General features: G+C 38.6%; 1 protein-coding gene across 1 annotated transcript in view; it reads left to right on the top strand.

Moving 5' to 3' along the window:
* LOC120275045 (arginine decarboxylase-like) overlaps window positions 1-14,794 on the top strand; it is a 28,131-nt gene extending 13,337 nt beyond the window's left edge. The window contains 5 exon segments of the mRNA XM_039281530.1: window positions 10,180-10,280; window positions 11,407-11,592; window positions 11,720-12,033; window positions 13,152-13,982; window positions 13,984-14,794. Of these exon segments, the coding sequence (XP_039137464.1) occupies window positions 11,869-12,033; window positions 13,152-13,982; window positions 13,984-14,727 (1,740 nt within the window). The 5' untranslated portion in view covers window positions 10,180-10,280; window positions 11,407-11,592; window positions 11,720-11,868 and the 3' untranslated portion in view covers window positions 14,728-14,794.
* Window positions 14,795-15,452: the final 658 nt, after the last annotated feature.

Here is a 15,452-nt window from a genome sequence, read left to right as displayed (position 1 = left end):
CCACTTCTCCACAATTATAGCACCTGCGGGTCTCCCCCTACGCACCTGTGATACATGAGCTCAAGGTAGCCAAAGCTGATCGAACACCTGGAAGTCCACTCGACTCAGAGTGTAGCCTCATGCGACTTTCCTCCTGTATCATAGCAGAGACAGCCTCATTCAATGAAGGGATCTTTGTTTGGGCTAGAAGCACTGATCTCCTCTGATCAATGGCCGGGTTTAGATGAGCCAAGAACTGCATATTCCTCATCTGTGCATTAAACTCTTTGCTCTTATACCCTGGATCACTACAACTCGATATAGGTGACAAATGATCAAGATCTTGCCACAGTTGTTCCAGCTCCATGGAGTACTCTTGAATAGATCTATCACCTTGCACCACCGCCTTTATGTATCGCTGGATCTAGGACACCCTCATGTGGTTCTCAGCCCCAGCATAGGTCTTCTTCAGCTTCACCCAAATATTCTCTACCTTTCAAATACCATCCATTGATGAAGCAACCTTTGGAACCATTGAGTTCAATAGCCAGGTGTAAAGCAAGGCGTGTGTGGTCCTCCACTCATCCTCCTCAGTGCTTCCACTTGTTGGCTCAGCCTTCTCCTGTCAGCTATCCATCTAGCCTCTTCCCCACTAGAGTATCCTCAATCCGATGTGGCCAACTTAGATATGTGGCTGGTCCATCAAGCTTTAGATCTACAGGAAGGAGATCTAGCCTCATAGGCTGTGGATATACCGGTGTCGATTCCTCCCCTTGCCGACCCAATACCAAAAACAAGGTTTTGATCTCTGTTTCATTCAGTTTTTTTCATAATATCCTCCATCGATCAATCTCAAGTATCAAAGTCTAGATCACACAGATCTCACGTGACTTCCTTCCTATTCTTAACTTGACCCAGCCTCGATCTTCTTCATCCACAAGATCAAGATCCCTTTCATTCAACCTTTTTTTTTTGTTTCTTGATACAATCTTGGTCCTTCAAGACATCAAGATCTAGATCAAACCCATCTCAACCCCTTCTTCGGGATCGGTGCGGTATCGGCCCCCTCACTTGGGCAAACTTCAATTGACGGAAAAGGAGAAAGGTGGTGGCCGAGTAGAGAAAAGATGCGGCGGTACTGTAGCGGCGGCGGTACTATTAGGGTTTTGCTAGATTTTTCTCTGATATCATATTGTTTTTAATTTGATTCATTCTCATTGATAAATTTTTTGGGCTTATATAGAGCCTTACACCTCACTCTTATAAAAACAACCCTGGACTTTTTTATAGTTACCTATTTGCCCATAGACCCCTGAAAATCCTAAAAATATGTAAACATATAATAAATCTCAACACAAACCAATCAATAAACCTGAGCATTTTTACTAGGCATCAAGAGTTTTCCAATTAATGTAAATCAATAGTAAGGCAATCCTTCCGAATTAATCAACATATCAATTTAAATATGATATAACCATGAGTCAATCCCAAATCAAGTAATGAAAACATTTGAATCATATTCTATTAGAAATGTGCATCAACATAACCTACTCACAACTTAAGCGAGAAAACCACAAGCAAGCTATTCCTCCACCGGCTCTTTGCCTTGCGACGAGCCCTCACCACCTAACCAACCAAATACATACACCAACACAAGCAACAAACAAGAATTAAACAAAAGAAGACAAGAATGAAACCCTAGGTTATCAAGCAATACAACCCTAGCAAAACCTATGGTTGGCTCAAAACTGGGTTTCAAGGTTTCCAAAGGGTTCCTAAGGGTGTTTGGCTTCAATCCAAACCAAAGAAGCAAAAAAACAATCAAGTTCCACTGGTGCTACAGTATCCAAGAACCATAGCAAGCAATGGTTCATAGATACAACACATCAAGGAAGCATAGAGATGCAAATCCAACTCTCAATCTCATAGAGCAATGACCAACTAGAAGAACAAGAATCTAGCCTTAATTCAAACCCTAGATCATCCATCCATCAATAATTAGGGAAAGAAGATGGAAGCTTACCTCAAGGTTTCAAAGAGCAAGATGGATGGATCTTGAGGCTCCAAAGTGGGAAGAACAATGGCTAACAATTTCTCTTCTTGATCCAAAGAAGGCTCAAGGCAAGGGAGGAAGAAAGGAGGAAGAATAAGGCAACCAAAACAACCCAAAAAGAAGGCTCAAAAGCCATAAAAACGAGACTGGGCGCGTCTTGCGGGCATCGTGCAAGCGCGCGTCGAGCCCTATGCTCGGCGCAGGCGTTTCGACGGCTGTCCGGCAGCCTTAACGCTTGCCCATGAGCGTGGGTATGTGAGTCCATCTTTGGTTGAAGCCACAAAGACGAGCACGTACGCGCACGCTCAACTATTCGAGCCCAAGAGTACCCCGAACGCACTCAAATGGACACAACCTCAACTGCCGAGTCAAAAACAAACAGGTTTTAACAAAAGCTCGAGTCTACACAAAAAACTGAAGCACCACAACACTAGTGAGATACGTATGTTCTTCACATTGGTATTGGCCCATGCACACAAGGCTAATAGAAGATCCATACTGCAGACCATGCCATGGTGCAGTTTCCGATCACACTTATGCAGTAGTCTTCTTTACAGCTTCCACGTTGAGATAACCACTCAGATGAAGACTACAACTAGATATTATGAGGATGAAGTGCACAATCCCTAATGAGCACAATGTTATATGCCGAGCTGATGACAACATTGATTTTCAAAAGATGTGCAACATCCATTTAGTTGACAAAAATAATGTGAAAAAATTTTGGCAGATATTACTCGGCTATGGTTTATTATTTCACATGCAATTTAGTGATTTATTAGCAACGTAGTATCTGTTGAGGTATATGAGAGAAATGCAGAAGAGTATTCACTCACACTCACAGCTTACAAGAAGAAGAGGATACCAGGAAGCATACTTGCTTAATAGTATTAGAACAAGGTTACAACTTAAATAGAACAAAAGATAGTTGACTTGTCATACTGACACAAAAGTAAGAAAAGACAAAACATGAAAAGCAGAAAGAAGTAAAGAAAAGTAAACATCCAATCCAAGAGTAGCATGATAAAAACCCATCCAAAAACCAATGCAGACGTACACTGTAGACTCACTCTAAACATTGCACTCCTTCATAGCATTCAATAAGGTTCAGAGTAAATCCATCAACACACTCCCCTTACTCTAAACCCTTCATACCTAGAGCTTCCCTGAAGTACTCGAACTTTCGATTTGGCAGTCCTTTTGTGAATATGTTAGCGACTTGTTCATGTGTACTGCAGTGTGATGCTAATGGAACCATTTTGAACCAGGTCGCGAATGAAATGATACCTCGTATCTATGTGTTTAGTGCGACCATGTAAGATGGGGTTTTTAGCAATAGATATGGCTGATTTATTATCGCATAATATCACACTAGAGTCCTCTTGCTTCTCACATAGGTTTTCCAGCAATTTTCGTAACCATACAGCCTTATAGGCCGCCGAGGTAATAGAAATGTATTCAACCTCGGTGCTTGATAATGCTGTTATCTGCTGTTTCTTCGAACCTACCATAAAAACCCATCTCGCGGTGCTGCGACGATCATCCGGTAACCCACCCCAGTCACTATCCCAGTAGCCCATTAGTTTGAGATTCACATTACTGTCATATTGAATCCCATATCCCACTGTTCCGCTTATATAACGCAAGATCCTTTTCATTGCTCCATAGTGATGATTTGAAGGTGCTTGCATGTATCGAGAGACAATCCCAACAACATGCATGATGTCCAGGCGTGTATGAGTGAGATACAAGAGCCTTCCAACTAGCATTTTGTACCTCGTGGGATTTGCATTGCCAGAACTATCTTGAAGGTGTAATTTTTCATTTGAGTTCAGAGGAGTGGAGATAGAATTACAATGCAACATATTAGCAGTCTTCAGAAGATCTTCGGCATACTTTCTCTGAGAAACAAATAAAGCATTCTCATTCTGTGTCACCTCGAGGCCGAGAAAGTATCGCGGTTGTCCAAGGTCTGTCATCTCGAACATCTTCATCATGTTGCTCTTAAACTCCAACATTTCACTGGAATTTCCCATGTAGATGATATCATCTACATACAAACATAATAAGAGAATGTTGGTGCTTCCGCTGTGTTTCCTATAAACCGTAGGCTCATTATTACTTCGTATGAATCCTTCTTCCTAAAAATATGAATCAATTCAGCTGTACCAAGCTCTGGGAGCTTGACAGAGGCCGTATAAAGCTTTCATGAGCTTGAAGACCTTCTCTTCTTTTCCTTTAATGGTAAAACCTTCCAGTTGGCTCACATAGACCTCCTCCTTTAGCTCTCCATTTAGGAAAGTTGTCTTGACGTCCAACTGGTGAATTTTCCATTTCCTTTGTGCTCCAACAGTGAGGAATAGCCAAACAGTCTCCATCCGAGCAACAGGGGAGAATACCTCCTTGTAGCCAATCCCTTCTAGTTGGCTATATCCCTTTGCAATGATCCTTGCCTTCTTCTTCAATAGGCTTCCATCTAAATTGAGTTTAGATTTGTAAACCCATTTGAGTCCGATCGCCTTCTTTCCTTCCGGCAAATCTGACAACTCCCAAGTTTTGTTCCTATAAATTGCTCGCATTTCCTCTTGCATGGCGGTCACCCAGTCATCACTCTTGATTGCCTCTTCATATGTGCTCGGGTCTACAGTAGTTAATGCAAATGTACATGCATCATAAATTTCGGTTAGATTCTTATACCTCGCCGGTGCATCTTTATCTTCGGTTGGTTCTGGTTGAGAGTTATTTAAAACTTGAGATCAGATTAGCCGTTCATCTGATAAATCGTGTGGTGGAGATACCTTTGATGGAATATCAGCTTCATCTTCCTCCACGTGTATACTTGGCACAAAATTTGTTGCAGATGCCACAGCATGGTTGGACCAATCCCATCTCTTCTTCTCAAAGAAATGAACATTCCGGTTAACTTGAACTCGTTTTGTGAGTCGATCAAAGACCTTGAATGCCTTTGTATTGTCACAGTATCCTATGAATTTCCCTGGAGCTGACGTGGCGTCGAATTTCCTCCTTTGCTGCTGGTTAACAAACGAGTGAACCGAACATCCAAACACGCGTAGATGCTCCACATTTGGTTTTGACCCGGTCAAAACTTCATGTGGGGTTCGTCCCTTCAGTGCTGTCGTAGGAGACCGGTTCAAGATATATACCGCCGTGGCTACAGCTTCACCCCAGAATTCTGTTGGTAACTGTGCTTCCTTCAGCATTGTTCTTGCCATTTCGGTGACTGCCCGGTTCTTCCTCTCGGCGACACCATTCTGTTGAGGAGACCGGGGCGCTGTGAGCTGCTGGTGAATACCAGAGAGTTTACAAAAAAATTAGAATTCATTTGATGTAAACTCTCCTCCACGGTCTGTGCGCAACTTCCTCAATGGTAGTGACAGTTGCTTCTCCACAAGAAGCTTGAACTCCTTGAACCGTGACAACGCATCTGACTTCCTCTTAAGAAAGTAAACCCATAGATGTCTGGAGAAGTCATCTGTTAATAAGAAAAAATAAATGTTACCTCATTGGGGGTTTGCATCAGGCCAACAAGATCGGCATGTATGAGTTCAAGATGTGCAGTTGCTGTCCTTGCTTCTCCATCAGGAAAAGAATTTTGATTTTGCTTTCCTAGTGAGCAGATTTCACATGGCTCTATGGTGGAGATGCTAGGAAAGCCCGTGACCATCTCCAGGTTGCACAAACTTCTCAAGCTCTTCTGATTCAGGTGTCCGAATCTCTTATGCCAGAGATCTGATAACTCTTCTGCTCTCATAGCAACGTTAGCATTACCAACATCATCGGCTTCAAGTGGAAATAATCTGTGTGACGTCATGTTTACATGCGCGATTCTCTCCTTTGATGCAGCATCACGAATGGTGCATACTCCTTCAGTGAACTCCACCATGTACCCTGAGTTCATCAGTTGCCCTACGCTTAATAAGTTGTGCGCAAGATCAGGCACAAACTTAACATTGGTCAGGGTGCAAGTTCATCCACTGTTTGAACAAAGAGCAATAGATCCGATGCCGCTAACCTGCAGAGACTTTCCATCTCCAAGCTTGATGGACTGATTTTGGACATCTCTCAGCTATTGGAAGAGTCCCTTGTTTCCTGTCATATGATTTGAGCACCCAGAATCAATTAGCCACATACCTCCTCCATCATTCACCTCTTCACATGTGGCCATAAACAGTAGTCCTTCATCTGCTTTTGTTTCTTCAGTAACATTTGCCTCTTTTTTATTATGCTGACATTGTGATCGAATATGCCTGAACTTCTTGCACTCAAAACATTAGACTCCTCTATGTGATTTGTTTACCTCAGGGGTGGGAGATTGCTCTGCATTCCATCTTCGACCACGTCCTCCCCCTCTGTAGTAACCTCTACTGCGACCTCTACCTCCTCGGCCGCCATGTTCACAAAATGAGGCACCTTTGACATACAATACCTTCTCCTCTGAGTGGTCTTGCTCAACATCTAATCTCCCTTCATGACCTCTGAGAGACCCACTGAGTTCTTCAATAGTGAGAGAACTCAGATCCTTCGATTTAATGATAGACGACACCAAATGACTGAACCTTGGAGTTAGACTCCGGAGAATCTTGCCAACGACGGCTGGATCACCAAGCTCCTCTCCTAGGCTTGAATATGGTACACTACAGTTAGCACCCTGCTAATGTAGTCTTGTACTTTTTCTCCGTTCTTCATGCGTGTATTCTCGAAGTCTTGCCGATGAGAATGAAGCTGGGCAGTAGCATTCTTGGTGCAGCCTTGATACTCACCCTTTAGGATATCCCAATCCTTCTTTCGCATTCCTTGTTTGTGAGATTTGAATGAGAACCTTGGCATCCAAAGCTTGCTGTATGAGACATAAGGCCTTTGCATTTCTTTTGATGTTTTTTTGTTCTCTTATGCTCATCTTCTTCTTCTTTATTGTACCCTTTCTCAACCATTCCCCATAGATCACGAAAGAGAAGGATGGTCTCCATTTTTAAGCTCCATAGGTTGTAACCATCTCCATTGAAGGGAGGCACATTGACATGAGAAGAACCAGCGCCACTGCCATTCGCAGCCATCTTCTTCAAGGTTGAGCTCAAGATGGTGTCTCTGATACCACTGTTGAGGTATATGAGAGAAATGCAAAAGAGTATTCACTCACACTCACATCTTACAAGAAGAAGAGGATACCAGGAAGCATACTTGCGTAATTGTATTAGAACAAGGTTACAACTTAAATAGAACAAAAGATAGTTGACTTGTCATACTGACACAAAAGTAAGAAAAGACGAAATAGGGAAAGCAGAAAGAAGTAAAGAAAAGTAAACATCCAATTCAAGAGTAGCATGATAAAAACCCATCCAAAAACCCATGCAGACATACACAGTAGACTCACTCTAAACACTGCACTCCTTCTTCATAGCATTCAATGAGGTTCAGAGTAAATCCATCATCAGTATCTTCCTCTTGCAATGGAGTATTTTTCTTTATTTAAAATAGTATTTACTATGGAACTACTCCAACAAAATGCTGTAAGCCCTTGTATAGTTGAGTTACAAGATGTGTTCATTTTACAAAAACAAAATGGTTTTGGACTGATAGTTTTTAGGGTCTTCATTATCTTCACATGGAGTCAAAATGGCAAGAAGATACTTAAAATGTCCTCTTTGGCTTTTCCAGCAAACAAGATAGTCTCATTGCGGTGAAAACACTTTGAAGTGGAAAAACATTCAACTATTGGCGAAAATGATGTACTCCCTACCTAAAAAAAGGCCAATTACTACCACAAATAGACGGGTAATGATATAAGTGACAATTTACATGGTAATTTGAAAATAAAACACTAAAAACTAACTGCTCAAGATAAATTAGAGATTTTCGGGGTAAAATATCTAGGAATAATATGGGAAAGTGGAAAGTTCTCAATGACTAATTAGTACTTCTAAAATAATCACTTTATGTATTTAATTATCAAGCTTGTGCATCTTTTTTTCTTGTAATATGTATATACCAAATGGATTGAAATACCTTTAAATGGTTACCCAATGGTTTCCTTTCTCGTGATGCTTCAAAATTTGTTTGATTTTGAATGGCTTTGGGAGGACATGTACTTATCAGCCTGACAATAAGATATACTTCTTTGGCCCACAATATAGTTGAAAGGTTTTTTGTATATCATTGGCTTTATCATCTCTATGATTATTTTATTCTTCTTTTTTGCAACCCTATGTTATTCCTTAATGCTTAGTGGTCTAATACCCATTTTAGAAACGACCAACAAATATCTAAAGTTCTTTATATATATATATATATATATATATTCCTCTATCACTTCTACTTGCTTTTATGTCTTAGCCAATTCATTTTAACTAAGCTTTGAAATCTCGTCAATATCATTTGGTCTTCATTTTTTGAATAATCATGTAGAACTTGTTTCTGACGGAAGAAAGTGTTGAAATATATTTGATATCTTGATATATTAGAAAAGTCTATAATATTAGCACCAGAGTGGATTTGATCTCAGTATGGTCTAACGGGTATTTTGGCTCTCTACCCCTTTGCCTTTTTGTTCCAAAAAGATAAAAACTAATCAACTTTTGTGATATTCATCTTGCAGCATTCAACTACCCCGATCTAATTTCAACATCTTTGCCATACCAGGATTAAATTGGCTTTGATACCAACATTGAATTTCCTAATATAGCAAGATATCAAATATTATTTAACAAAAGGTGTTTTCAGAGGCCTATACATACTAGTGAGAATAAGTTCCTTTATTGTTGTAGCCTTTCAAATTCTTTCTTTTGGGATTGGATGATGATATTGGTCGTAAGTGCACATACTTGATAAAATTCATTTGTGCCTTGAATTAAAGACATGCAGAACATATCCTTCTAATTTAGTATTTTCCATGCTTTGAAAATTTAGCCTAATTTACTGACATTGTAGTCATAATTTTATATATTTCTAGTTTAGTGTTGTAAGTGCTGGTTGACATCAAGGCATTGCACACCTGTCGGCATTTAAGCAATGGGGACTTATGAATTTTTTTTGTCGTAGGTCATGCCTTATAGAACAACAACGGCTGGCTATTCTTTAGCTTTGCTTATGTGAAGTGTCTAGTGTGAGGAATGAATCCAAAAAATTTAATCACCTAATGTGTCAAAAGTACCACCCTTTCTCTTAGGCATCTTAATATCATATTTGATTAATTTAGTTTTTTTTTTCAAGTTCTTAATGATTAATTTAGTTTTGTATGTTGGAGCATCAGATGCCAGCCTCTTTCACTCTAATACTGAGAACTTTATTACAAGAGACTATGCTGCTGAAGGTCTTCTTTGGACAAAATTGAATGCAGTTGTATGGCTAGCATTGTTTTAAGTTAATAAATATGCCTTGTTTTGCTTATAAAATATTTCAGTTAGTTTTGGATTTAAAAGAGTCTAATATCTGTTAATATAGGGACCCACCACCCTAATTTCTCCATAACTCGGGTTACAAGGAAGATTGGTATGGGTATATAAGACTAGAGGGATTGACTCCCACAGGCGATGTGGGATTATAGACCTGAGCCATTGCGTCCTAACACCCCTGGGCCCTCAGTGAATGTGGGCCCAAAATCCTAACCATAGCCGATCACAGCCCTAGGACCCACAGCTCTGATACCATGTTAATATAGGGACCCACCTCCCTAACTTTTTCATAACCCGAGTTATTGGAAAGGTTTGGTATAGGTATATAAAACTAGAGGGATTGGCTCCCACAGGTGATGTGGGACTATGGACCTGAGCCATTGCGTCCTAACACTACCACTAGTATATATGATCCTGATTTTTTTTTCTTCCATAAACATAATATATCATTATAGAGTGATTACATTTTTTTCCATACATTGCAGATAAAAATTACCCTGATAACATACATTGCATATGTTGTCTGATGTTTTTTGTGTCATTCTTACTATGACAAGCTTTCTTCTTTTTCAAATTTTAACAGGAATATTTTTTTTTTCTTGTATGATTACTTTCTCAGATCAAAATAATTAATAGGAAGAACTTATATTTACTGATTCTTTAGCTTAATTGGAGTTGTCTCTCCATTTATTTGAACTGTCTTTGATGTACTTCAAGCAATTTATTCTTGTATATCAGTTCTTTCCTGAGTTAACACAGATGATCTCTCACTTGTGCTTCTGTCATACACATTCGTGAAAAATTCAGCAGAAAAGAGTCAACACATTGCGTTGTCAAAGGTGAATCTGTCCAATTTAAAAGTTTATGCATGTTTGATGTTTGCTGAATTTCTTAAAGTTAAGAGTCAACACATCTCATTGTTTGCATTCATCAAAATATTATTGCAGTCTTTAAACACAAAGTGTCTTGCTAACAAATTAAGATATATAGTCTTATTAGCTAGAGATTCTACTTTATGTTAATCTGAATCAATATTGCCCATAAAACATATTCAATTTGAGGAAACATGTGTTGTTGATTCTTATCAAAGGAATAACTTTAATGGAAGGCAATCAATGTTTGTCTGAAGTAGATGGAAAGAAGTTGATAGATGAAGGTGTTTTGGGTTTTTTTCTTCCTAGTTCATTCTATTGGTTTGTCTCTCTTACGGTCTTACCTACTTCAAACATATCACATGTTTAGCACGTAACGCATCACACAAGATCCACTTCCGTTAATAATGCTGCACAGAAAAGTTCTACACTCACATATGCGAGGTTGAGTATCACAAACTAACACAATTTCTTTGGAGTAAGCAAATTTTTACTCAGTAAGACTTTGTTGGAAATGTTATTCACATTATGTTGAGTATCACAGGGCATGTTCTGTATCCTACAATGGTTTCATGTTGGGACAGAATGGAATAGCCATCCCTATTTCATTGCTTGGTGTTTATACATAGAATGGCTAGATCTTATTTTGCATCTAGTTTTTGGATTTAGGCTAGAAGAGAATGATTTATGAATTTCTTTTTTTTTTGTAAAATAATTTTTAGTTTAAAATTAATACAACCTCTTCTTACAACTAAATGACTAATTAACAAGTAATGAGCATTAACCTTACAAGTGTAAACAATAAATTCCAATTTTTAGGAACTCAAAATAAAACATGAATATAGTATAACAGATACATGTTACAATCAGTAACTTTCAAGGGAGCAAGTTAATATTTGGGTCTTTCACAATCTTTTTTAGTTGTCAATTTATATGTTGGTTAGCACCAACTATGAAAAGTTAAATTTGTTATTAAGTTCTAATAACTTGCACATTATTGTTTCTCAGAGCAAGCTCATATGACCAAATTGATTATGAGACTTCCCTCGAATTTGTGATTTCATTTATGACTGAATCATTTGTTGTGTTTTAGGATCAGCGCAACCGGGAGAGCCTTATACATTTGTACAAGACTTTGCAAAGTTCCTCCTCCCTAACTTGAACCTCCATTTCATATCTAACTAAGCAACATGGTTATAAAGCTCATTCGGAATTTTATGGATTACATGTTTCATTGACCAGCAAGGGTAACAATTGTTTGCCCAACCATTTTCCATCAGTAGGCCATTTAGAATTTCAAGAATATCCTTTACAATCTTAGTATTGCTTGAATTTTCTTTTTCTTTATTTATTTATTTATTTTGTTTGTATAATTGAATGATTAGAAAGGACAAACTGTTGTGCAGTGCAAAAGTTGCTGTTTGATACAAGCTTCACCATGAAGGAAAGTTTTACTTTTTAACGCCATACTGAAATAGATCAAATTATTGGAACGGGTTTGAAGCATAGCAAACCCGACCCGGTATGGATTCACTACAATGAGAGCTTATCTACAATGAGCAAAAGGTGTTTGATTGAATGTCTTTCATCGTTTGCCATGTTCTCTCTTCCTTCGAGTTTCGTGCTAGACCTCTCTAATGCCCGTCTTCATTCTTATGAGAACTCTCCCGTCACTCGGTTTAGCTGTACCTGTGGACGTAAGCACAATGTCATCACTTCGGTCAGACCTCTTTTCCGCTCATGTGTTTGTGATGTTTTTGTTTGGCTGTATTCATTTCATTCCCAAAGTTTAAAGCTTTTCTTATCTTTGTTTGACGTGTTGCAAGGAATTATTTGTGTTTTGATTACTTGTATAGTTGTATGTTGTTTAGGGAATTATATTGGTGTTTGGGTTGTTCTTAAAGTGTTTTTGGTTTTTATGTAGTTTAGGTGTTTGTGGAAGAATTGCCTCTGAGAATGCCTAGTGGGAAGAAATGCATCAATTGAATTATCATTCCTTGTATATGAGTTTCTTTTTATAAAAACACTTTAAGAACAATATCATTGGGCTATCCAATGGTTGACATGAGTTTCTTTTTATGTAATTTTTTTTCAATAAACACATTTTTGGATATCATGTTTTTTTGTTTTATTTGGAAAGCTAGCATTTGGACAATAAGAAGAATTTAGGGATCTTGTTTTGTATACAAGAGTAAAGTTTTTTCTTTTTTTGTGTTTTCCTGCAAGTACTTATTTGTATTTCATTTTCTAATCTACAGTTTGTTAGCTGAATGTTGAAAAAGAAAAAAGAAAAAATTAGAGTTAATGAATGTTGAATAGTGTTTAAAAGGTTTTGGGAGAAAAATATAATTGGGACGATAAAATCATTCAAGTGTTATATGTAGCTCAATGAATGTATGAATTATGAGCATTGCCTCACAAATTGTCCTTTTTTTTCCTTATTTGTAAGCATTTATGACACCACAGAGCACTTAGGAATACTGAGAAGAGATAATTTGGATTTTGACACAAAGGTTATTCCATTGTTGATTGCATTATTTATTTCATGTTGCTTAAATTTTTTTTGTTTTGATTTTCTCTTTGCTGTTTGATCATATACTATGAGCCTCTGTATTAAACTAGATCTCAAGGTCACTAGTTTGATTTGTATTGCCAATAGACGGAATGCATTTATTTTTTATGCAAACCTCTTCCTATAAATTTTTGGAACATATCCATAATATGCATGCCTTTTCTCTGTTAGCAGCAACATCCCAAAATTGTTTATTTTCCTCAAACAACTTCAAGAAATCATTGATCAAAGTTGTAAAGCAATGAATGTTTCAAAATTTGCAACAGGAAAGTGTTGCAGGAGATACCAGGAAACATGGTAGCGCCTCATTGATCACTGAAAGAATCTCCGGTGCTGACAATCCAGTCACAGGATGTCTGCCCACTGCTAAATTGGCTTCTGCTCCTCTGCTTCAAGCAATGAAAATTTCTGCAGAAAAAGATGTAGCCTGTTTTCACTTCCCTGGTCATAACCGAGGGAAAGCTGTTCCACAATTAATGTCTCAACTTATCGGCCCAGAAACATTTAGGTATGACCTCTCTGCCCTTCCTGAACTCAAGGATCTTTTCTCTCCCGATGGAGTAATCTCAGATGCTCAAAAACGAGCTGCTGAATTGTTTGGATCATCGGAAACTTGGTTTCTGGTGGGAGGCACCAGTTGTGGAGTCCAGGCATCAATTATGGCCACTTGTTCCCCTGGTGAAACACTCATCCTTCCAAGGAACGCACACTATTCTGCAATCTCTGGTCTAATTTTATCTGGTGCAGTACCGAAATACATCATGCCAGAATACAATTCTCAGTGGGACATTCCTGGCGGAATCACTGCATTACAGGTTGAGAAAGCCATTGAAGAATTGAAGGAAGACGGTAAAACAGCAGCTGCAGTTCTCATCACTTCTCCAACTTATCATGGAATTTGCAGCAATGTGAGAGAAATTGTAAAACTTTGCCACTCACATAGCATTCCAGTTATAGTTGATGAAGCTCATGGTGCACATTTCAGGTTCCATCCTGAGTTTCCGAGCACTGCTCTTGAACAAGGTGCAGACTTAGCAGTACAATCAACTCACAAGGTTCTCAACTCTCTGACACAATCCTCTATGTTGCATATGTCCGGGCAATCTTGTAGACAGAGACACCGTGAGCAAATGCCTTCAAACTCTTCAAAGCTCAAGCCCGAATTATCTCCTTCTTGCATCATTGGATGCCGCAAGAGCTCAGTTTAGTGAGAATCCACTTGGCATTTTCAACAAGACCATGGATTTATCACTAGAAGCCAAGGGCAAGATTAGCAGAATACCAGGAGTCTCAATCCTGAATTTACCGAGCTTCACTTCAGGCTTCCCCACCATTGATCCTCTACGCCTCACTCTCGGTGTATCACAGCTCCAAATTTCAGGCTACACGGCTAATGACATAATAGAACAGAAACTAAATATCTACTCCGAGTTACAAGGGAGCCAATCAATAACATTTGCAATCAATTTAGGTACTCAAAGAGAGTGCATTCAAAGACTTGTTTTCGGAATGGATCACATATCTGCTACTTTCTATCAGAAAAGTGACCAATTAAGAAGAAATGCTGATAAAGTTTGTGCACCGTTTGATGATATTACGATGAAATTGAGTCCCAGAGAGGCTTTTTTTTCGAAGAAAAGAAAAGCCAGCATCGGAGAAAGCTTCGAGCAGGTATGTGGAGAGATGGTATGTTCATATCCACCTGGAATTCCGGTTCTAATCCCTGGTGAAGTTATTACTGAAAAAGCGTTGTTGTATCTTTTGGATGTCAAGAAAATGGGTGCTGCAATTAGTGGAGCTGCTGATCATCAACTGAATTCCATTGTTGTTTGCAATGTTTAGAATGTCCGGATTGAATTCTCATATTGATGTGAACTTAACAATGGTTTCATTTCTCTCTCTTGAATTATTTGTGAAGACTTCAATGCTATAATCTCACTTAAAGATAAGTTGGATGTGCCTGTTCATATAAAAATTAAAATAATAATAATAAATAAATTAAATGCATCTCTTAATGTAAAATTACCAAATATCCAAATCTCAATACCAGCTAAGAGCACCGATATCAAGGTGGTCTAAAATACTTAAGTCTCATATCAGCTGAGAACACCGATCTCGAGCCGATCCAAAATATTCAAAATACATGAATCTCAAAACCAGCTGAAAGCACCGATCTCGAGGCGGTCTAAAATACTCAAATCTCAAGACCAGATCGAGAGCACCGATCTCAAGGCAGTCTAAAATACTCAAATTTCATGATCAGCCAAGAGCACCAATCTCGAGGCGATCCAAAATATTCAAAATACATAAATCTCAAGACTAACCGAGAGCACCGGTCTCGAGACTGTCTAAAATACTCAAATTTCATGATCAGCCAAGAGCACCGATCTCGAGGCGATCCAAAATATTCAAAATACATAAATCTCAAGACTAACCGAGAGCACCGATCTTAAGGCTGTCTAAAATACTCAAATCTCAAATCAGCCGAGAGCACTGATCTCGAGGCGATCAAAAATATCCAAAATATTCTAAATTACTCAAATCTCAAGATTAGCTGAGAGCACTGA

This window comes from Dioscorea cayenensis, chromosome 14 (assembly GCF_009730915.1).
Source record: "Dioscorea cayenensis subsp. rotundata cultivar TDr96_F1 chromosome 14, TDr96_F1_v2_PseudoChromosome.rev07_lg8_w22 25.fasta, whole genome shotgun sequence".
NCBI classification, from domain to species: Eukaryota; Viridiplantae; Streptophyta; class Magnoliopsida; order Dioscoreales; family Dioscoreaceae; genus Dioscorea; species Dioscorea cayenensis.
Note: the sequence above shows the minus strand (reverse complement) of the source record. Positions and strands in the feature narration are given on the sequence as shown.